The 23,534-nt window shown below is 44.9% G+C and overlaps 1 protein-coding gene across 8 annotated transcripts in view; it reads left to right on the top strand.

Annotated features, from left to right (window-relative positions):
• The window catches only part of KTN1 (kinectin 1), a 56,760-nt gene extending 34,658 nt beyond the window's left edge, over positions 1-22,102 (top strand). For 4 of the 8 annotated variants that reach the window (XM_017831764.1, XM_017831767.1, XM_017831763.1 and 1 more), the window contains 18 exons: positions 41-118; positions 970-1,007; positions 1,826-1,916; positions 2,011-2,079; positions 2,487-2,524; positions 3,449-3,539; positions 5,510-5,596; positions 7,436-7,525; positions 8,568-8,648; positions 9,230-9,319; positions 9,404-9,496; positions 10,985-11,056; positions 11,541-11,624; positions 11,841-11,924; positions 14,235-14,318; positions 15,640-15,732; positions 20,298-20,421; positions 21,685-22,102. In XM_017831764.1, coding sequence (XP_017687253.1) covers positions 41-118; positions 970-1,007; positions 1,826-1,916; positions 2,011-2,079; positions 2,487-2,524; positions 3,449-3,539; positions 5,510-5,596; positions 7,436-7,525; positions 8,568-8,648; positions 9,230-9,319; positions 9,404-9,496; positions 10,985-11,056; positions 11,541-11,624; positions 11,841-11,924; positions 14,235-14,318; positions 15,640-15,732; positions 20,298-20,402 — 1,368 coding nt within the window. In that variant the 3' untranslated portion in view covers positions 20,403-20,421; positions 21,685-22,102. The remainder of the gene's footprint in view (positions 1-40; positions 119-969; positions 1,008-1,825; positions 1,917-2,010; positions 2,080-2,486; positions 2,525-3,448; positions 3,540-5,509; positions 5,597-7,435; positions 7,526-8,567; positions 8,649-9,229; positions 9,320-9,403; positions 9,497-10,984; positions 11,057-11,540; positions 11,625-11,840; positions 11,925-14,234; positions 14,319-15,639; positions 15,733-20,297; positions 20,422-21,684) is intronic. The other 4 variants (XM_017831770.1, XM_017831765.1, XM_017831766.1 and 1 more) reach the window with 3 other exon arrangements.
• The last annotated feature ends 1,432 nt before the right edge of the window (positions 22,103-23,534 follow it).

Here is a 23,534-nt window from a genome sequence, read left to right as displayed (position 1 = left end):
ACATTTCTAAACTTGCCTTTTTTTTTTTTTTTTTCCAAAGGGTCAGAAGGATACAATTGCACAATTAACTGTTAAAGTTCAGGAGTTAGAACAGCAGAACCTGCAACAGCTCCAACAGGTACAGCCTGCAGTGTGGATGTGGTTTGGGAATGCTCCTTGCTTGAACAGGAAAACGTTTCTCTCCTCTACCTCTCAAAAAGGGTTTGCATTGCCTTCAACCTACAGAGCTGTTTTAAATCCTACTTGACTAAGCTGGTAGTCTGCTGTGCAGAGATCCCCCTAGTTCAGCTGTGTTCATCCAAAACAGGTTTTACATGGATAACAGGTTCTGAGAGCTTCTCGTTAGCTGGGCTGATATTGCGCGTAACGAGGAGCTTTGGTGGTCTGAAAGCTTTGAAGCTCCCAGACAGAATCAGAGCCGTGTCCTGGGCACCTCCTTGCCAGACTGAAGCAGGTCTGGAGGCCTCTAGTCATGGACGAACTCTTGCTGTGACTGAATATAGCAGCTCCTCTTAAAGTGGTCAGGCTTTGCTGTGATCCCTTTATCTGGGGCTGGAATATCTTGGCTTTTGATTTCCTGCACTGGACTTGAGAACAAGTAACTGGACATCCTTGATGGAAGAATTTTCCCAGTAAGGTGGTATTCTAACTCAGTTTGGATTTTTGTTGATGGGGGGAGAAACTGAGTTGCACTTTTATTTTGGGTGTAAGTCTAGACAGGCATTTATCCCAGGGGAAATATGGAATGGAGAGCAATTGGCTGGTGTGAAGTTTGGGATGCTTGGTGTAAGCTCTGCTTCTGAAATCCATTATGTGTTTAGCTATTCTTGGATCAGTGTCTGATCCAAAACTCCTGGTATTTCTTTGGCAAGTGTCTTGCAAGTTGTGTGTTGCTTCTGCTCATGCAAAGAGTTGCTGTTAATTTGAAAACTATGCCATCAAAATGAGATTGGGAATTACTTTTTACAGGTACCAGCTGCATCCCAAATCCAGGACCTGCAGAGCATGTGAGTATGCATAGTAGCAGTTCCTCAAGTGTCTGCTGAGAATATGCATTTGGTGCTGGCATTTATCTTAAATTGGAATGTATGAATTGGTTTCAGGAATTTCATGGGCTTTGCTAAAATAAGCTCTTAGTGCTGATGGCTGTTCAGTGTCTGGTGTCCCTGCCCATCCTGCCTGAGCAGTGCTGCTCACACTCTGGGAATGTGCACTCAGGGCTCTATTAACCAGTGAAACTTCCTGTGTCTAGTGATAATTTCTCCTTCTGTTTAGCATTTTTAAGAGTGTGGACTGAAGTGCCTGTGGCTCAGCTGGTGGAAGCAGTGAACAGATCCAGTCTGCCATTTCCAGGCTGAGATGCAATAGCCAATTCTGCAGCTCCTGTTTTATGGAGAAAGGCTGCCAGGCTTTCTGTTTTGACTCTGGTTTGTCTGGCTGCTCCAAGTCAGAGGAAGGTCGTGTGAGACTGCCAAAAAGGGCTCTGTCTTTAATGCAGCTCTTGTGATGTGCTGCCCTCCCAGCAGAGCTCTGGTAGAGCCAGGATGTGGTACCTGAGGCAGCCTCACCTTTAGGAGACTGTCCCTGGCACCTTCAGAGCCACCTGGCTTGCAGGGATTGCTCAGGTGATCAGTTCCTTGGGTTGGAGCTGTAGTGCAATGGTTTCTTCTCCGTGTGTGTGCTCTCCTTTTGGCATATGCAGCATACAAAATTTATTTATCTTCTGCTGCGAAAACTGTCCCAGTTAGTGTCTGTCCCTTTTTAGCATAAATTTTTTTCCTTACTTTAATCTTTTTTTTTCTTACTTTTTAAACTATCTCTGCAGGTTGAAAGGGGAAGAAGAACAAATGAAGAAGTTGAAAGCTGTGGTGGAAGAAAAAGAGAGAGAAATTGCAAATCAAGAAAAACAGTTGCAGGTAAAGTTTTGATATCATCTTTGAGGAATGTATGTGTTGTGAGTGTGTATCTGTATTTATGCATGAGTATATATTACCTTTTTTCTTTCAACAGGAGGTGCAAAAAGAAAATGAATCTTTTAAAGCTCAAATACAAGAATTAAAGCAGGAGAACTGCAAACAGGTACAGCTTCCAATTGCACTGTTTGAATGAAGTTGAAGGGAGTGATGGTATCCTATAGGAGGGTATGGAAAAAGCAGAGGTTGTGTTGACTGTGGAAAACCAGGGACAGCTCCAGGGCTGGGTTGCACTTAAGCCAGTTTTTCTGGCTGTGGATATCTATTCCTGTTTCCCTTTATCATGTGGATTTGCAGCCTTGTGTTCTTTCTTACTCCTGCATTCTAATCTGCCTTTCCACCCGGTCTTTCCACGCTGTATCCCAGCCAGGCTCCTGGCCAAGGGGAACTGGATAGGATTCTCTGAAAGACCCAGAGTGCAGCTGTGTGGTGTTGCAGCAGTGCCTGATTAACAAGGCAGATCATGGTCTCTGCTGCTGGTCTGCTCCTAATGTGTTTCTGGTCTCTTTGTAGGCATCTCTGGCTGTCCAGAGCGAGGAGCTTCTCCAAGTGTGAGTACTGCCAGAAGTTGAATGCAACTGATTTCACTTACTGCTCAGGAAATTTAGAAGGTGAAATAAATGCCAAATGTACAGTATCAGAGTGTGAGAAGTGGGCAGTAAGAAAACAAAGAAGTTTGCTATCTAATAAAACTTGAACATGGAGATTCTGCTCACGATGACAATCCTGCAGTCTCCTGCAGACAGACAGTGCTGGCAGTGTGTTGTGCCCACCACAGAAGTGAGCCATGATTGATTTAATTTTGGATGCATGCCAGCTCAGCTGTATGGCTGAAAAGTTAAATGTTGGTGTTTCAAGCAAAAGTGACAGGCTTTTTTTTCTTGGAACTTCAGCTCAGTAGAGGGGGTTTTGTATTATAAAATCATCCATTGGAAATCTCTTCCCAGGGAAGATCTCGGGGGTAAAAGTGTGTTATAATATGGAGCTGAAGCACACTAAATAACCATGTGGAAGCTAATGCCATACTGCCTCACACTGTGCTAAGCAAATTGCCACTGTCATGCATTTTTGGCTGGCAGAATTATTTGTCTTTTAAGTTAAATGACTTATAAATTGTGGACTAGGTGCTTGAAAGGGAATGCTCTTATCCAGCAGGCCTGTTCTGTGGTGCTGTACTAACGTGGGCTGGCTGACTTATCCTCAGCTAATGCTCTGCCTTTCTGTGGCCCTGATAAATGTGTGCAGATGCCTCTTGTAGGCAAACAACAGCTTTACAATGGGCTTTGCTCTGGCAGCCTGTGGTTCACAGAGCAGTGGGAAGCAAGTGATGCTGCCAAGTCAGCGAGAGCAGCTTTTCAAAGAGAGTGTGTTACTGGAAGGGAAGGCAAGGCAGTGTATGGGAAAGGGTGTCAGTGCTTCACTGGAAATTTCTTCAGTGTCTCCTGACTTGTTTATGGTTCTCTTTGTCAATTCAGGGTTGCAGGCAAAGAGAAGGAAATTGCCAGTCTCCAAAACGAGCTCGCCTCTCAGAGAAACGCCTTTGAGCAGCAGAGGAAAAAGAACAACGTAAGGAAATTCTTCCCCCGCCGCCCCAGAAAACCCCCCAAACTCCCAAAACAATCAAACCTGTGTGCACAGCACTCCCTGATGCCTGGGGCATTCTGCAGGGAATGTCTGCTGTGTTGTGCCCCCTGGACACTCCTTTCCTTTTGGGAGTGACTGAGCATACTTTACTGGTTTAGAGTTTGTCACCTCCTTGACAATTTGCTTATTGGATGAGAGGAAGGAGAATTGCTAGGGAACACATCCCAGAGCAGGTTCTTAGATTTGGATTCAAGCCTTAAAAGCCCTGTTGAGAAACACATCCTTTGCCAAGGGAAGAGGAGGGAGTTTGGGGAGGGAGGGTGGGAGAATGAAAGGTGCTGTGCTCTGAGTTATGGTCCTTGTGCATGGACATGGGAGGAGGTATTACCTTCAGGGTGGTCAGATCTGGCTCTTCCCAGTCCTGAATGACTAATCCTGACCTTTCTGAGTGGGTGAAGGACCATGAGCCTTCCTTCACAGCAGCTGCTGATGGTGCAGTTCTGGTTGTTTGTGGGTGGAATTAAAGCTTGTATCTGCCATCAGAGAGCTGTGAAGTTACTTCCTTGTAATACATTACCTGTGCAGGGCAAGAGTGTTATCTTTTAAGTTACTTGGAAGAAAGTTGATTTATCTTGCCTATCCCTCCTTGATTGCCTGTAAAATCTGATGGATACCATGCAATAAGCTTTATTGCTTAGTAGAGGGACAATATAAGGAAGATGCACAAGGAAAATATTGAGCTGTAGAGCAAGGACTTCTGCCTAAGAGCTGAAATAAAATAGAGGGAAAGTGGCCGAGTAGTCTCAGAAGACAGATGAACTGGAAAGGTAGAACATATGCATGTGTGTTTCCTGGGGAATCACAAGGTCTGAGTACCCTTCGTGGTGCAGGCAGAAATCTGACTGCTGCTAAAGGGCAGACCATGCCTGCAGGTCCCAGCTTTTTCTCCAGTTTTATCCAATATTGTGTGTATATCCTGTAGAACAGCCCTTAGGATAGCAGGCAAATAGAAGTGGTGAAGTGAAGCTGGTGTAGGTACGTGCTAGGGTTTGAGTGCCACTTCGGTGAATTAAAAACCAATACAGAACAGCCCTTTGCTGAAGGAGATTGCTCTGAGGGTTGGAAAAAGTTTAATCCTCCCTGCAAGGCCCACCATCCTTCCTAGATATGAGCTGTGAGGCTGCTCTTAGAAGAGCTCTGGGCCTCCTCGCTGAGCTTGCATGTTGACGCCTTGTGGAGTACACGTTTGATGACCTCGCCAAGAAAGACTCAGGAGCGCGGCACTGCGGTCTCTCCATGTGGATCTGGGGCGTGCTCGCCACTGCTGAAATCCCAGAAACCTCCCCGGAGGGCTGGTGAGCAGCAAACCAGTTCTCTGTGGCTGCCGTGGAGAGACCTGTGTGGGGTAAACGCTGCCAAACGAGGCCCTGAGCTTTGCGTTCCTAAAACCGGCCCCGGCGCAGTAGGTTTGGGCTGAGGCCCAAGGTCGGGTTGCAGGATCAGGGGCATAAATGTGCACACACCTCCATGTCTCCTGGGGTCCATGCTGGGTTCTGCACCGCGACATGCCTAACACTCTGTTGTGTAATCTGTGGTTTGGTGTCTGTGTTCCTCACTACTTTTGAAAACTTCCCTCTTTCTTCTTACAAGTGCAGTCAAAGTGTGGGGTCGCTGTAGTGATACAGCTCTGCAGTAACACTTGGATCAGTTTTGGACACGGGGGCAGGTTGGGCAGAAATTGGCATTTTTACCCCCCCTCTTTTCATTCAGACTCTTTGAAGATCACACTTGGTTTTTGCTAGTGTATGTCATATTCCCCAGCAAAATCATCTTGGAGTAACCAGCATTTAAATGCAAATGGTGGAATGTAATGCGAAATATATCTCTGAAGTAAAAAGGAAAACAGTTTGAATATTGGCTGAACTGAAATCATTCTTTCTAAAAATGATTAGGACCTTCGGGAGAAAAACTGGGAAGCAATGGAAGCATTGGCATCAACTGAAAAATTGCTGCAGGACAAAGTGAACAAGACTGCCAAGGTTGTAATGTTGACTGCTAGAAATGATGCATTAAGCTAGAAGCAGATCTGCAGCTGGTTTTTTAAGTGAAATGGAGACATTTAACTTTTACTGCAGTTTAAGTATAATCTCTTCTGAGCGATCATTCATATACTCTCACCTCTGCTTCTTCCTGTTGTCTTTAGGTTTTTGTTGTTTTTTTTTTTTTAATTGTTAGTTTGTGGGCATGCTGACTTTTGATTTCCGTTTGCATAATTGTTAGAGCTGTTGTGAATTGTTTTTGGTTTGTGGGGAGCTCCAGAATAAAAGCTGTGCTGGTGAGCAACCTGCTTTCCTCTACTGGGCTTTGGCTGTGCTTGAACAAATCTATTGGACCTGTGAAGAACCAGGACTAAATTATTATTATTTAAAAACCTGGGAGCTTCTCAGGAAAATGGTGTGACCACAGCTGTGAATTTGCTCCTTGAAGGCATGTGAAGCTCGACAGGGACCATGGGACTGATGCTCAAAACGATACAGGGTGTGATTCGCTCTGAAAGGAGCTTGTGTTTGCTGTGAGCCTGATTCAGTGTTAATTGCCACTGTGCAGAATTAAAAAAAAAAAAAAAAAGGCATCAAACTAACTGTAGGAACACAAGTCAGGTAGCTAGAAGCAGAGGAGCTCTGATTTGGGGTTGTGTGCCTGTGTTTTGGAGGTGTCTCTGCTCTTCACTGGCCCCGCGGTCAGGGAGGTTTGTACCTGCTTTTGCTGTGTGCTAATGCTTACCTGCTTTCTCTTGCAGTTGGAAGACCTCACCAAACAGCCACTTGCCACTTCTTGGTGGTTCCTAAATTGCTGCCAACTAACACACTTAGCACAACTTCACAACCTAATGTCTCGTTTCTGTCTCTGAATCTCAGCCTGCTCACACCACGGACCTCTTGCAGCAGGGGAACTCAGAGCAGCAAGGCAGTGATGTCAAAGGAAAAAAAAAAAACAAGTATCAGTGAAGGATTTTGGCTGAAAGCTGCATTCTGTGAAGGGTTTCAGGCTTTCTACATTTAAATTTAAATGGGAGCCTGAGCATCATGGGGCTAAATTAACCCAATCTGCCACAAGCACAGCAAGCATATGTCCTGTGGCTGCTCTGCTTTAAATGTTAAATACATGGAAGGATGGATCTGTGTTGCCCTTGGCTCTGGGTGTTTATATTGGCAGAGCAATAACAAAGAAAACCTGGAGATTGTCACACAGCTCTAATAATTATTTCCCATTGCATCCAGGGTTGGGACAGGAGGATGTAAGGGTCTTCCTCTTGAGTACTTAATGTTTAGAAGTCTTACTTTCTTGGCCTGGTTCAAATGTGCATTAACACAAAGTTTCCTTTAGATTTTAATTCTCTGTTTTTGATGTGATGATGTTAACTTAAGGTGACTTCTTTTTTTACCCACGTAAAATTGTTTAAAAAGCATGGATTTTTTTAAAAAATATATAGTTGATTGACCAAACTGCTTGTTTTTGAGCTCACTCAGGTTGAGTGGCAGGGTTGGTGTGATCTATGGATGCAGTTACTCAGCACAGTGTAGCTTGTGTTGTGAACAAGTGACTGATGGTGTGATTTCTGTACAGCCAGGCTAGATTGGAGGAGAACATAAGAAAATAAAAGCTCAAGCGAGAACAAATGTGAAGGCCAAATTCTGAAGCAATTTAGTGTCCATTTTTGAACCAATTTACTGGCAATTTTAGAGACTATAGCGCCTTTCTCACTTACAAAAGGACTTTCTGGGTTAAGTAAGTTACTGTAGGCATAGAAAAGGCTATTGCCAGGTCTGTGGAGTGTTTTTTTCCCCCATTTCATGTGAGCCCTTCTCTTGGTTTAGGAGAAGCAGCAGCATTTGGAAGCTGCCGAGATGGAGACGCGCGAACTCCTCCAGAAGCTGTTCCCTAAAGTCTCCCTACCTTCTAATGTGGTAAGAGAAGTGGCTCCTCTTAACCTTCTGCTGGGAACCAGGGAGCTCTGGTCCTGCTGTGCTGGGCAGTCTGGAGTGTTTCCTCACAGTCCCCTCTCTCCCAAGGTTTTTGCAGTGGGACAAGAGTCTTGCTGGTGATGCCTTGTGCTTCCCACCAGCAGAGAGGCAAAGCTGCAGATTGTTATTTCAAGACAAGTGTTAAAAAAGAAATTGTCATTATCGTGTGTTTTCTTATTGACTCAATATCCAATTTACCTGTCTGTGTCATCTTGCAACTGAGACAGTAAATTTTGAGGGGTGAATAAGGTCTGCTCTGTGTTTGCTCACTGTCTGGCACAATGGGGATCCATCTTTCCCCCCCCCCTTTCTGGAGGAGTTGTGCTGCCTCAGTGACAGCTAACACAGTTTAGGAGGGTTTATTTTGTTCCCAAGCACTGATTTCCAGTTTTACATCCATGGTGGCTGTCAGTTGTTTGCAGGGAAGGTGCACTGGGTTCGTGTGGTTCAGATGGGGTGAGTAATGTGAAGTGAGGCTGGGAAAATGGGGTTTGCATTCCATTTATAACATCTAGAGGTTTTGAATATTCATATTTAAAATTGTTCCCAAATGTGCTAAACTTAGTCTCCTGATGAGCCAGTCTTTAAAAAGACTGTTTCTGTAAGGTTATAAAACAGCCTTCCTAGAATTACGCAGCAAGTGTCTGCTTTAATTGCTCAGGGATTTTGGAAAAGATTCCCTTCAATCTTCAAATACTTCTTGTGGAGCCCTGACACTTGCAGGGCTGTCACCCAGCTGTACTTCAGCACATCCAAGCCCCTGTGAACTCTGTGTGTGTGTGTGTCATAACCTCGTGCTCCTGGATTGCTGCCCACCAGCCCCTCTCAGCTGTGTGTGACACTGACTGAACAACAACTGTGTGTGAGCTCTGGGGACTCAGAGGACTGAAACACTGCTCCCTGAGCCTGCAGCTGGAGGCAAAATGTCCTGAAGATAGTTTTTGTTGAGGTTATTCTCAGCTTTAACTGAATGATTTCCCAACAGAGCCACAGCGAATGGATATGTGGGTTTGAAAAGATGGCTAAAGAATACTTGAGAGAGGCTTCAGGATCTGAGGATGTCAAGGTAGGCACAAGGTGGACAAACTGTGTGTGGCATAATGTATTTTTCCAGTGTAAATCTTACACATTGTCAAGCTCAAATTCTCAAACAAGTCACAAGAAAATTGCTTTATAGAATCCTAGAATCATTTGGGTTGGAAGGAACCTTAAAGATCATTCCCCCTGCTTTGGACAGGGATGTCACTCACCAGACCAGGTTGCTCCAAGTCCCATCTAACCTGTCCTTGAACACTTCCAGGGATGGGGCAGCCACAGCTTCCCTGGGCAACCTGTGGTTGTTTGCAAGTTGTAAATCAGAAATGTATTTGCATCTTTGAAAAGTGCCTCGTGGAGTTGGGAGTTCATGAAATTCAAAATCCCTCTTCCCTTTTTCAAGTGATGGGCATTTTTTTCAGTAACTCACGTGAAGTTTGTGCTTTGAATGTTGAGAGTTGTAGGTGAACATTGCACTTGCTCTTGTCTTTGCATGGGTTGGGAAGACAGACCTGCTCATGAATGACACCAGCTTGTGGAAATAAGATGAATAGAACTGAAATCCACCCACTGAGATGTGACTCCTGTGGTGCCTTTTTTTCCTTTGCCCAGGCTATGGAGCAGAAGTTGAAGGAGGCTGAGGAAATGCACATCCTGCTGCAGCTGGAGTGTGAGAAATACAAATCTGTTCTGGCAGAGACGGTGAGTTGGATGCCTGGTCACCTGTGTGGTGTTTCAAGCTGCCTTTCTTCTGCTCTGAGCTTTCAAATCCCTCTCTCTTCTTAGGAGGGGATTTTACAAAGGCTACAGAGGAGCGTGGAAGAGGAAGAAAGCAAATGGAAGATAAAAGTTGAAGAATCACAGAAGGAACTTAAACAGGTATTTCTGAAGATTTTTTTTCCCTTTTTTTTTTTTTTCACAGCAGCCAGGCAGGTTCTGCTTGAAGTCACAGAAGGTGTTTGAGCTCTGTGAAGGCAGGTGTAGAACAGCCCTGGCTGCCTGGTTTGATGTGCTCGTGACCAGGGAATGAAAAAGGTGAAGCCTGCAACAAGTGTAATAGGAGTGATTCCTCACATCAGTAGTATTTTGGTGCTCTGATACTTTACATGAAGTTAAGACTGATTTTTAGTTTTTAAAGGAATGTATTTCCATTAAATGGACCTGCAAAATGGGGGATTTGTCGATATCTTCAGATTTGTGTGGCTGTTTCTGGTGCCATCTTTAGAGAAGCAAGAACAAATAAACAGCACAGGTGTAAGGTCTGTGGCCATTATGACAAGTCTGTGTCACAGTCCTGTCATCACAGAATGGTTTGGGTTGGAAGGGACCTTAAAGACCATGTTATTCCAACTTCCTTCTATGGGCAGAGACACTTTCCGCTAGACCAGGTTGCTCCAAACCCCATCCAGCCTGACCTTGAACACTTCCAGGGATGGGGAGTCATTTGCAGGTGATGCAGGAGGCAGCTAAATGGCAAGTAGTAAAATTAATACTGATGAGATGGGAAGCCAAAGGTCGAGAAATGTACATGTGTCCTGTTAGTGTGCCCAGGAATATGTTTTTCTGATCCTAATAACTTGGACAGACAGCTTCCGTTGAGCACCTGGATTCTTTTTCCAAGTCTATTTGTGAATAGATGTGGACTCTTTGAGCTAAAATTGAAGTATCACAGGATCATAACAGTTTTTTGGAAGCTGTTAAAATACTGCTCAATCCATTATGGTCAACTAATTACTCTTGAAATTGCCTGCAAAACTTTCCCTTTAGGAAGGCTCTGTTAGCAAAAGTGGGAAGAAGAAAGCTTTTTTTATGTCTCTTTCCCAGTTTACAATTAAAGTAGGTCAAACTGCTTTTTTTTTTTAAAATAATTTCTAAAGTATTTCTGCTTAGTAAATTTGAGTGCCAGAGTGTAAGCCTGGAGCAAACAGATGATTTATAAACATCTTGTTTGAGGGGCTCACAGAGGCTGTCAGATCTTGAACTAGAGATGTGCTACCATCTGCTGCACTTACACAGCCCCTAATAAGGCTAAAAATGCTGGGTTTGGGTATATGATGGACTCTGTTCCCTTCCTAGGAAGGATATTTCCTTTACTATGGCTAATGGCCAACTGGATTAGTCCTTATATTCCAAATATTTCAGTCATTTAGGCTCTAAATATGTCAAAGAACTTCTTAGGTTGGGAGAAGGTAGAAGAGGTGTTCCAACATAGACTCAGATATATTGTATTATTTGACCATCTTATTTTATTCAGCCACTGATTTCATCCTCAGTATTTTTAGAAAGCAGGAGCAATCTTGTGTGTATAAGGAGAGTTTGTCTTAGACCAGCCCTACTAAATATCTTTATTTTTCCTGAAAACTGCAGATGAAAACTTCAGTCACTTCTTTGGAGCAGGAGGTGGAGAGGTTAAAGGAAGAAATCAAAGAAGTTGAAACTGTACGTGCAGGTGTTTGTTTTTTTGGTTTTCTTCCCTTGTCTTTGAAGATTTATGTTATTTAAACACGATTTAGGCTTGTGTGTAAATCTGAACTTTCTAGGCTTCTCTCCTGCAAGCAGCACAGCCCGTGCTGCAGTTTAATCTGAGGCTTTTGGGCAGTGTTTTTAAAAAGCAGAGAAGCTGAGTACTGGAAATTGTGCTGTTTTTTACTTCTGTGCTCACCCACTAGAGCCCTTTCTTGTGAGGCTGAACAGTTTACTGCTTGTTGACAATCTTGGGCTTGATTCTTTTTCTTTTTATCTTTTTTTTTTTTTTTCTGAAGTGTAACAGTTTAAATCTGCACTGTGCAATCACTGCATTTGAAATGCTCTCTAAATGTCACGGAATATTTGATAGAAATTTACAGCTAATTACAAATCAAGCAAATGACACTGCGAGAAAGCATTGGAAACATCTGTTTTAACTCTGTTTTTCTGTTTCCAGCTTAAAAAAGAGAGAGAACATTTGGAAAGTGAACTAGAAAAGGCAGAAATAGAACGATCTACTTATGTTTCAGAAGTCAGAGAGGTAAACTTAATTGTCCAAGCTGTTCTTTTTTTTTTTTATTATTATTATTTCTTTTGGTTCCCAGTTGGCTGGCAAACTAACCCAGTGCTTAGCCCCTGTGGCTGAGGAGTTTGTACGCTTGTGACACCTTAGGGTAGAGCGGCACACTAACAACTGAGCAGAAGAGAAGGGGGCATCCTAAGGAGGCAAATCCTAAAACTCTAAACTTCATTTCAGCTCAAAGATCTCTTGACTGAATTGCAGAAAAAACTTGATGATTCATATTCTGAAGCAGTAAGACAGAATGAAGAGTTAAATTTGGTAAGAAGCTTGTTCTCCGTTGGGCACAAACCAGGCTCCCAGCATACGTATGAAGCGGAGACTTATTTCAAATCCTGTCTGTTCTGCTAACCTCTTCAGCTTGGTATTTTTGTCCATTGAAATCATTTATGTAGTCTGACTTTTTACAATTTGTCTCTCTTCTCTGCTCCTAACAATAGCATGTCTGGTTCTTAAGACCTTTTTTCCCCAAAGTCTGTAAGACTTTTGTTCCTGAAACTTCTTGAGAAGATTTGCAGTGTAGGCATATGCAACAGCAAATGTGATGGCCTTGGAGCAACAAAAGTGGTGCTCTCAACCTGAGGATTATTCTCTGATTTTTTTTTTTTCCCCCCCCAAAGCTTTTTGAGGATGCAACTGTGGTATCTGTGTTCTGGCTGCACAGAGCCTTTTCCATCCTGCTCTGTATGTACAGAAATTGGCCAAAACCAATGTTAGATTAATTCAGAGTACCCAGCCATTCAGCTGCTGACATCCTGCTGTGGCTGAATAGCTGTGCTGGCTTGGTGCTTGCATGTGAAACAGCGGGTTTGGCTAGAAATGCTTCCAGCCAATAATGCTCCTATACCAGCTTTCTCAAGAAGGACTTGGATTAACCGAGGATAGACCCAAGGATGCATGGTTTTCCAATCTGAGCCCTTCCCCTTCTCCCTTGTTTCACTGATGTGGTTTTTAAGGCTGCAGGAGCAGTCAGATCCTTCCTTTGCTTGTGTTTGAACAGTTTTTCTTGCTTTTTGAGCCAGAATTGGGGAAGGTTGTTGCTGTCGCCGTGTCTGTGGGTTTTAGAGTGGGTGGTGGGAGAACCTGTCACCACAGGTGGAGCTGATCCCACCAGGGTGCTGCCACTGATGTGACTGGGTTAAAACAGGGTTTATTTAGAAAAAAAGCACCACCACAGCAACAATCTGCTTAAGTGAACAGTCTTCTTGCCTCAGCAACCAGAGCCTCTCCTTTTGAAAGCGAGGGAAATGGGAATTGAATGCATAGCTTGGAGTTAATCAGTAAACGCCAACCTCTTGAATATAAGAGGCAACAATTTATTATGTCTGTACACAACAAAAGCTTAAAAAGCTGAGCTCCCTGCTAGGGCAGCTCGAGTGCAATCTGATGGGGCTGTGAGGAGGTGGTGAACAACTACCTGCATGCAAATGGCTCAGGAATGCTGTCCAGTGGGTGGGAGTGGTTTTTGCAGGAGGCTGAGGAATAGAAATGGTGGGATTTCAGAATAGGTTTCCCTCTGCTTATAGGGTGAGCAAGGAGATAAGCTCAAACTGCAGAGGAGCTCAACAGTGCTTCTCCAAAATGTAGAAAGCCAGCATTCACCAGTCCAGGGTGCTCCAAAGGGGGAAGCCTTCCAAGGGTGAGACAAATATAATGTGCAGGTTTGGAATTAGTGAGAATTCAGGGCTCTGAGTAGCCTTTTGTTCCCTTCTTTAATCTCCTGCTGGCTCCCAAGAAGATTGACAGCAGGAATAGTGAACATTAGCACAGCTCACTTCAGAGGCACAAATCCAACAAAATTGGCACTCGAGCTCCTTGTTAACACTCCTGTTCGAGGCTCAAGCCTCAAGTGCTGTGGCTGGTTCTGTGTGCTGTGTTGTAGTGCAATCAAAATACCCTTTAAAAAATGTTTATCCTTTGGAAGGCTGCAGTTTAAGGGCAGCCAGTGCCGAGTATTCATCCTTCTTGACTGAAATAGTTTCACTTTTTTTGATTGAATCTAAACACAATCGACAACTTAATATCCCCCTGTCAGTGATTCATGCCTTGATGTGACGTTAACAGATTGGTTAAGTCAACATAGTTGTAGTAAGTGGTGCTTTATTAAGATGACAAGTAGAGCTTTTTAGTTTATTCAGCAGTAAAGAGACTGTTTAGCCTGAACTAGGAAGATGACAATCTGCATTTTTTGCATGTTTACTGTGAATTAAGTTGGAGTCTGGGCTGACTTCTGTGATAAGGGTGCTAGAGAGGCTTATGCACTGTCAGGGTTGCTAATGCTCCTCCTGGCAATGTAGTTTAAAAGTTGAAACTACTCCTAACGAAGCCGATGCCGACCGTGTCTTTTCTTCTGTAGTTTCCGTTCTTTCCGTTTACCTTCACAGATGGAGTCTCTCTTCCTTGACTGTCCTTGTAAACCTCATCATACATGTCCACTAATCCAGTGTGTGCAGTAATTGTCAGTAATCTTACTCCCTTTGCAGTCCATGTGCACTGGGTTAATCCGTGGGACAGACAGATGAAACCTGTGTGTGTGAGGGGAGACTGAGTTTCTTTGTTACTCTTTTGCAGCTGAAAACGCAGCTAAACGAAACACTATCAAAACTCAAAGTTGATCAAAACGAGAGACAGAAGGTGGCTGGTGACTTGCCCAAGGTAAGCAGAGACCCTTAACAGTTGCAAATAGAAATTTTATCAAAAACTCTCATGACTTGTAGTTTTCCCGTGCTGGAAAAGGTGATTTGAGCAGCTTGAGGGAACTGCCTGCCTGGTGGGGTGTCTTGCTCTACTGTGACTGTGGGTGTAAGAGCTCATGCAAGATACCTGCATGTCTGTAGAAATGATAAAACTGCAACCAACAGCTCTGTTTAATTACCCTTCCTGAAAGACTCCCTTGTTCATGATAATTTTATGCCAGTGGGAACAAGCGGTGATTTGGGGCTGACAAATAATTCTTTATTTAAAAGAAACCCAGCCTAACAAAAAGCTCATCCCACAGCCCTCCACCCACAGCACAGCCTGAGGCTTTTAAATCCAGTTTCAAGTGGCAGAGGGTTACAAGTAGGTTTACAAGCCATCAGCCCATTGACATGTGGTTACACATCAACTATAACCCAGGAGACTCCAAATCTTAGAAGTTAGTTCTGTGCAAGTGTGATCAGACAAGCAGGTGGGTTTCCTCTGCTCTTCCTCAATGACTGCTCTTAGGAGATGGAGTGGACAACCTTTAAGCATGAGAGGTCTCAGTGCTGTCTGTCACCCCAGAAACAAAGCTCTCATGGAAAGTTGATAAATGGAGACAAGAATAGCCTGTGGAGTGGCTGGGCTCTGGCTCCAGACTCTGGAACACCTTGTTTCCTTCAGCACAGTATGGAAATTGGGATGAGTTCTTGCAAGACTGGAGTGGGGAATGCTGTTGGTGGGGCATGCCTTGTCCTGGGGCAGGGATAGGTGATCACAAAAGCACTGCCAGGAGGTGAGAAGCTACAGGAAACCTGCTCTAATAAGGAATTTAAAATTTTGCTCAGGACAAACTACGTTGGGTGTTGACATGTGAAGTGAGCTGTGCTGGTGTTCATGGTGTATTCTACATAAGTACACATCTATGATTAGGATTTTTGAGACCTGCCTGCACTCCTACTCTTGCAAAAAAAATTTTGCTGCACAATTTTTACCTAATAACTTGACATGAGACTCTTAAAGCTTCCCTGTAGAATTGCTCTCAGATGCAGGCAGGCTGACATGCAACATGCTGATTGTAAGGAGACATGTCAGTCTTGGCAAATGTGTTGGTCCCTTGAGCAAATCTGGCATAAAACAGATTTCCTCCTGAACAGTGATTTCCTGTGTCTGGTGCTCTCGGGGAGACTGGGGGGGTTGCTTTTCAGGCTTTGCTAATTGTTGTGCATTCCCTGTTTTTTTTTCCTTTCTTCTTTTCTTTTTTAACTTCCTTTTTTTTTTTTTTTTTCCTTTACAGGCCCAGGAGTCTTTGGCAGCTCTTGAGAGAGAAATTGGAAAAGTTTTTGGGGATGCCAATGTTATTGAAAACAGCGACGTTTGCACAGAGTCGGTGAGTGTTTCTTTGAGCTCAGGGGCAACACAAATCCCATGCAAAGTGGGAACTTTGGGAAGTGAGTTCCAGCAAAGGAACAGGTTGTGTGCTGCTGGTGGGGAAATTAGGGCTTGATGAAGCTCCCAGTCCTTGCCAGGGTGGTGTCCTAGAGCTGTATCCTAAGGATGCATTGGGAGTTCTGCTGTCATCTGGATTGCGACCCCTTTCCCGTGGCTCAAATCTGCGAGGAGGAAGAGGAGAGATTCTCTACATAAAGTCTGGGCTTTTGATGGGTTCTTGATTTGGTGTGGGCAACAGTGGGAAGATCCCCAGACTTGTCCCTCCAAGAAGGGAAAGGGGAAGCTAAAAATAAATCTGCTGATGGCTTAAAATACTCACTGCTGGGTTGGCCCTTGCTGACATCTGTAACACCATAAAGAGGCAGTTCTGCATGACCCAGAACACCAAGACAGAGGTTGTCTCTTGCTAGAACGTGGTTCCTTCTGGCCAGAATTCAACTTCAGCTGGTCCTGGCTCCTGGGAATTCGTGTTGGCCTTGATGTGGTCCAGCAGCAAAATCTTGCTTTCCTGAGCTTCAGGAAGGAACAGACCTGAGCTCTGCCTCGTGCTGTGGGTGGGTGAATCTCCAGACTGCTGTTGCTCCTATATCCTCCAGCAGTGGCAGTGCAGTTTTAGGGTGTGGAATTTGGTGGATTCTCTCTTGGGTGGCCTTTTTTCATGCTTGGATGATGAGTATATTGATCCTAAAAAGGCACCACCTGTAGAGGTGATGGAGCTGTGGCTTTTTCACTGGCGTTCTCCACCTTTGGAAACAAGAGCTTTTACACCAGCTTCAAAATAGCTTCGAAACAGCTTTCCAGGAGGCACTTGGGAAGGGAAAGCTAAAGCAGATGCTCTCCCAACACGTTTTACACAGCTAAGTGGAATCAGTGGAACTCATTACCCGTTTCCTTCTGATGGATAGAGTGGAAGGAAATGCTGTCGTCTGAGGGGGAGAGGAGCTTTTGCTGATAGGACAAATAATTTATATCGACTCCTTTTAGCTGCTGAAAGTAAGTGGCTTCATCAGCAGCAGGAGGAAGCTCTGGGTCCTCTGAGGAGTACTGTGGGAAAGCCTTTGTAGTCATTAGCAGGAATGAAATGGCTTTTCCAGAGTAATCAGTTGATGCTGATGGACTTTTGTGTCAGCTCACCGTGTTCAAGCCAGGGTTGCAGCTGGGCCTGTGAGGCCTTGGATGTCCCAACGCTGTGAGCTCGTTCCCGGGAGGATAGTAGGTCTGCTGAGCCCTTCAGCAGAAGATGAGGGGATTTTGGTGACAATCAGGTGCTCTGTGTCCAGCAGGCTGGAGAGAATCCCTCCTCAAACCAGTCCCAGCTCTGCTGTGCCTTTATGACTTATCCATGTGGTACATGGGAACAGCAATGCCATCAGCCATGGCACGTGTGGCTGGTGACTCTGGTGAGCCCTCCTGGGCCAGGTGTCATTAGATGTGCCCTGTGGTGCCCCAGATGTGCTCGTTTGACTTAATTGCTTTAGCCTTAACTCACGTAACCCCTCTGGCTCTCGCATTGCTTCTCTTCCTTCTCTTCAGCTCTTGTGGGCACGTTGTGGAACCCAGGTTTTCTGCCAGAATATCCATGGCTTTATTCTGAAGAGGAGTGTGGAAAAACAGTCCTAACAAACCTATAATTAAGCCTTCATTAGTAAAAATACATTAATTGTCTAAGCAGCGCTCTTGACAGGTAGCCATTGGCAGAGGCTGGAATTAGAACATTTACTTTATCTTTTCTCCAAGCCTTTTTTGCTGCCTTTTTGGTTTTGATTTTTTTTTTTTTTGAGGGGGGGGAAAAAGGAAACTGTCTCCCCAGAAGCCTAAAAACCCAGCTGAAAATAGCTCTGAGATCAAAAAAGAAAGTCTTCCAGCCACTTCCACCTAGCAACAGTGCCTCTTTTTTTACGAAGGACCTGAAAACACATGCTCGAAAATGAGCATATTTGTTCCTTCTGGGTACTGGAACCAGCCCACAAAATTGAGAAATGATACTTGCATAAACCCTCAAACATACTCAGAGTGTTTTCTTTAGACTCCTTTTCTTTCAATTTAAAAATAGACCATTTGGGTTTTCTAATCAGCTGCTTTGTCACTTATGGGACCAGCTGATGACTAAAGGGGGCCTTTTAGTGTGCTTTAAGGAAGTCATTTAAATTCAGCAGCTCGCTTAGGCACTGAGCTTATTTGAGGCTTATAGGAATTCTAACATGCTTTTCCTCCCCAAATCTCAGTATAAAACATTCCATCATTGGAAACTGGAAATGCCATATGTGTGGAACAGTGGAGGGGAATCTGTCCAGACGGTTCAGCACTTGTCTTGGCTACTGGGCCTGTGATCACAGGGCCTTCCCCACTGCTATCCTTTTTCTCTCTTCATCTCCACATCCCAAAAAGATGGAATCATAGAATCCCAGGATGGTTTGGGTTGGAAGGGACCATAAAGCTCATCTAGTTCCAAACCCCCTGTCACGGGCAGGGACACCTTCCACTATCAAAGGTTGCTCCAAGCCCCATCCAAACTGGCCTTGAACACTTTCAGGGAAGGAACATCCATGCTTCTCTGGGCAACCTGTGCCAGTGTCTCGCTACCCTCACAGGGAATGATTTCTTCCATATATTTAACCTAAATTTCTCCTCTTTCCCTTGAGTCATGGCAAGCAGGGGTCTGGGGCACAGCAGTGGCTGCTCCACTGGGAGCTACTCAGGATTGGCCCCAGGAGGGTTGGGGATGTGTCTATAATTTATGAGTAAACACTGCCTGAGATTAGTGAGATCACAAAAGAAGCGAGAGAGAGTAAGGGAGGGAAAAGCTCTTCCCAGAGATGGGGCTGAGAGTGGACTGAGAGGCTCCTTCGTTGCCTGTGGTTCCAGTGCTAATGCACAGGCACCCTCATCCCTGGCAATGTTGGTCAGTGCTGGATTCATTTGTCTGCTGGGCTGCTAATTGCCTTTGCCTTTCTGCTCCTGTCAGTCTGGATGACATCACTAAGCTAAGTCTCAGCCTCGGCAGACCTGATCTTCAACAGGGGTAAAACAGGCTAAGGCTACCCTAACACAGATCCTAGTGATTTTTTACAGTAGGAGATGTTCACCAGTTGTATTCAGTAAGAGCTTTGTTTTGTTCCTGTGTCTGAGCCCGGAGTCATTTCTGTAACGGTGCAGGTGCTTGAGTTTGATTTACTGCTCACTCTGCATTTCCAGCCAAATGGGAGCAGGGAAAATGGCTCTCTCTGAACTCCCTCTAATTTCCCTGGAACTCTGGGGAGAGATTTGCAACCACATAATGCATCAGTCTCGTTCTGGTGGTAGCACTGGTTCAGTCAGAGCAGGGTTGGCCGATGCCGAGTGCTTGGAAACGCCTCTGTGCTCCTGTTGGGAACTGGGTACCTCTGCATTGCTGACACCAAGGCAGAGCTGCTTATTTTGAGCTGTTAAATTTCCAGGAAAAGCTCTCCTGCAGGTTATCTGCATGTCTGTGTTCTGAGCTGAGTGAGGAGCAAGCAAGGTGTGTTTTGGATGTGGAGTGCTCGGTGCGTCTCTGGAGGAGTTAATCAATAAAGGCAATAAAACAGGGATTACACAGCACTGTTGGCTCCAGCAAGGCTGACAGTCAGGGAGGCAGGAGGGGAAGAGTCCATCTTGAGTTGTGACACTTCCTGATTAATAAACTGTTGAACTCCTGGAAAAATAAAAAAGGGATTTATTTTTGTTTAAAAACACAAGCTCAGCACTTTCATTTCAGCACAGGAAACCAGCTTTTCGGCTCATGGTAGCTTTCCTTTTTCCTTTTCTGTTTTGACTGGTGCTTAGACTGCTTTGTTAAGCCTTCATCCAAGTCACTGGCAAGTGGGCATTTCCCAGGGGCTCAGAGCAGGGGGTGAATCCATGGGATGGCTGGTGGGCAGCAGCCCATGTTCCTGAGCCTGAGCAGGAGCTGTGTGGGTGGGGAAGGGTGTGTGTCTCCAGCTGCTCCACACAGTGTTCCACAGCTGGAGCTGCCTTGTGCTTGGGTGTTACATACTGCTGAGGACACCATCCCACAGATCCTCAATCAGACCCCCTCCTTGGTGGTCCAGGAGCCTTGTTGTTCCAGCTGTGGGGTCAGAAGTCATCCCTCCCCCTGGGTGCACCCCAGCCTGTGTTACAAACCACGTGCTCCCATCTGTGGGGGGGTTCAGCCAGGCTTGTGGGGATGTGGGGTAATAACCTCCGAGGCTGGGTCAGCTGTGGATACAAGCACAATTCCTGGAAGCAGCAGGATGGGAGCTGGAGGTCAGCAATGCTCTCACTGGCATTCTCTGCATGCAGGTAATTCCCTGGAACAGGAAAGGGCTTCTTGACTTTGAACCATGTTGTCATTAAACGTGGCCATAACCCTCTGACTTAGAAGAATTGTTCCCATCTGCACAACGAGTTTGTAATTTTATACAGAGGATCTAATTCTAGGCTTTCGTGGTAATTAGATTGTAAATGAGTTTTTAATGATTTCTTTTTTTCCCCTTCTTCCAGGAATTGACTGATAAAAGACTAAATGTGGCGGTGAATCTTAACCAGGATGTAGGTCATCTCAAGAAGCTGCTCGTGTCAATAAGCCAAATGCTGTCAAAGGGATGAGAACATTACCAGAGAGCAGGTGGGTGCAGCCAGCTGAGCTGGTGGGTGGCTGTTGGGAAGGCCACTGGTCTGTGGTGGTGGGACCTTGTTCAAATTTAACAAGTCTGGTGTCAAAATATGAGGCTTTTCAGAATGATATCGCGGAATCGTTGAATTATTGAGGTTGGAAAAGCCCTGTAAGACCATTGAGCCCAACCTCTAAACCAGCACTGCCAAGGCCATCACTAAACCATATCATACCAAGTGCCACATCCACACTTCTTTTAAATCCCTCCAGGAATGGTGATTCCAGCACTGCCTTGCTGTTCCAAAGCCTGACCCTGACAACACTTTCAGTGAAAAATTTTTTCCTCATATCTAATTTAAATTGTATGTGCAAATCATGAAAAGCTTCTGGTAGGCCCTGGATTTGTTCCTCCGTGGATCCACACATCAGTTAGCTGAGACTAATCTTGTATCCCACTCCCTTTTGCCACCTGCTGCTTCATGCAGCAAGTAACCTGAAGTTTTGTGCTCCCAGAGTCTGTGCCTTGTTTCCTTCATCCCAGCAAACTGTCTACACTTCCATGCTTTGATTGCTTTGGGATGGAGGATATTAAAGTGACCAACTGGGCTTTCCCTGAGCTACCAGCACTGGCTCGCAGTGGTCAGGGGGATATGAGTATCCTGGAGCATCAGTCTGGCATGAACTCCTCATCCAATGACAGACACATGGACAAGGCTTTTATTTTCAAATACAGCCAGTTTGGAAACATGGGCCTTTGTGGTTGGCTGCATCATGCTGGTAAACTTCTTAAATATCAAGTCTGGATAAACTCTGCATTAACCTTCCTCAGGCAGCTCGTGCAGGTTGTGGTCCAGGTCTTGACGTGAAGTGTTTGGGTTGAGAGGGAGCAAGGCTGAATGAGCTGCTACGAGGAGTGTCACAGCTCCCTCTCACCTGCTGAGGATGGGGACTTGTTTTATTCCTGATTTAGGTTTTTTTTTTATGCTCCTGCTGCTGTGACACAGCACCGACAGCAGAGCTGGTCTTGAGGGTGATGGGGTTCAGGGTGGGATGAGCCCAGTCTTACAGGACTCCTTATAGGATGGGCTTGGTGCAGGTGGGAGGAAGGGGCTTCCTGCACCTTGACTCTGCTCTGGGAGGCTGTTCTTGCTCAGCCTCCACCATCCTGGCTTGTTCCTCTGAGATTGGTGTTGGCCAACGCCAACAAAATGCTGTCAAGGTGTGGGTTTGTATGGAAACTGCTCGTCTGACGTGGTGTTTTTGTTTCTCTTGCAGAGTGAAGTCACGGGGGAATCGTTAATTTGAGGATAGCAGAAGGCATTGTATTATATTTTGCCAAATTAAAGCCTTATTTATGTTTTCACCCTTTCTACTTCGTCAGAAACACTGAACAGAGTTTTGTCTTTTCTAATCCTTGTTAGACTACTGATTTAAAGAAAAAAACCCAACTCTGTAGACACCTCCAGAGTTTAGTTTTATAATAAAAACAAACCTGTTTGGATAATTAGACCTTTACATTCCTGGAGAGACAGTAAACACATAATCTTTTGTCTTATTTTGCTCAATAAAACTTGTTCAGAAAACTCCAACGTGGTAAAGTCACCAGTGGGATATGACATTTTAATACTGATGTTGTACACTGTTTTACTTAATTACATTTTTGGGATTAGCTGCCTCTGACTTCAACCTCAAGTAAACACTCCTTTTTTTTTTTTTTTTTGAAGTCAAATGTAATCAGTTTTTGTAATGGTGTCAGCAAATAAAGGGATGCTATTATTCAAGGTGTTCTTGCTCTCTTCTTTTAAGTGAATGTGGATGACTCAGGTGAGGTTTCCACCTCTCCCCTCCCCGAAATGAGCATCAGGCTGCACCCAATGTACTTTGTTTTTGGGCAGAGGAGGAGGCACCAGCTTGAGAAGAGGCAAACTGGGAGCTTGCCAACTGCAGAGCAAGTTTTTGCTTTAAAGAAAAGGTACTGAGGTTTTAAAAAATGCAAGAAATCCCCAGCAAACCATCATGCAAAGTGTGGTTCTGTTGTGTTATCTTTGGGAAAAATCAGGGAGTACAAGGGAGAGAAATAGTCAGAAACGCTGGATTTTGTGGCAAATCCATGTGCAGAGTGTCTCCATTTGCCCTGAATCTGCCTCCTGGATGGGAGTCTGTGGTGGAAGGGTGCTTTGTTACCTTGTTGTTTGTTGGGAACAAATCTGGGGAGAGAGTTTGATAGGACAGGGATTCTCCTGGGAGTGTGGGGAGGTCAGGGGCCCTCCTGCTTTGGGATTTTTACTTCAATGGGCAAGGTGAGAGGTGGTTGCTTGGTTCTTGAGAGCACTTGAGGACATGATTATCTGTGGGAAGGCAATAAAACAGGGGTCAAAATGAGTGAATTGTAGAGGTAAAACAATTCAAACTGCTCACCCTGAGCTGTTCACACTCTGTGCCTTTTTTTTTTTTTTTTTTGGTTGTTGTGGCCCTTTGTCATCCACCCCCTTTGACCAGACAGGAGATGAAGAAATGTCTTCCTTACATGGACCCAGTGGTTTCCTGGATGATGCAAGTCCTGCTGAGAGCTGTGAAGTAGCTCAGAAAAGGGAGAGAAAACTGAAAAACCTGGTTTCTTCACAAAAGCAGCTACCCTTGGGTTCCAGCTGTGGCCATTAAGCTGTCATGGAGATGTCATTTCATGGAATTAAATGCTATTAGTTTAACTTTTACAGGTGGCTTGATGCAGAAAGCATTTCTAGTGCCAGGGGCACCCTCTGCAACTAGATCCAAAGGAAAACCTGAACCCTGGAGAGTCTCTGCACTTGCTCAGGTTGTGGTCAGAGGCTGGTCCTTTGGCAGGTGTCCAGACACCTATTTTGGGGGGGTAATTAGCAGTTTGATGGATCCTTGCAGGTCTGACTGTTTTAAAACAATTTAGGAGTGTAACCCAGGAGCTTCAGTGATGGTGGTTTGAGTGGGGGGTGTTGTAGTGTTGCTCTGGTTGCATTCCTGCCCCTCTGGAGAGTCCCAGCTCCTCTGAAGCTGTCACTTGGTAAAATGCATGGCCATGGAGGCAGGGTCTGGCTGTGGGAAGCAGACCTGAGTCTGTGCTCCTGTGTCTGTGTCCTGGTGTGTGCTTG

This window comes from Lepidothrix coronata, unplaced genomic scaffold (assembly GCF_001604755.1).
Source record: "Lepidothrix coronata isolate B3197 unplaced genomic scaffold, Lepidothrix_coronata-1.0 Scaffold196, whole genome shotgun sequence".
In the NCBI taxonomy this organism is placed as follows: domain Eukaryota; kingdom Metazoa; phylum Chordata; class Aves; order Passeriformes; family Pipridae; genus Lepidothrix; species Lepidothrix coronata.
The sequence above is the reverse complement of the archived record's forward strand: the minus strand, read 5'-3'. Positions and strand labels throughout refer to the sequence as shown.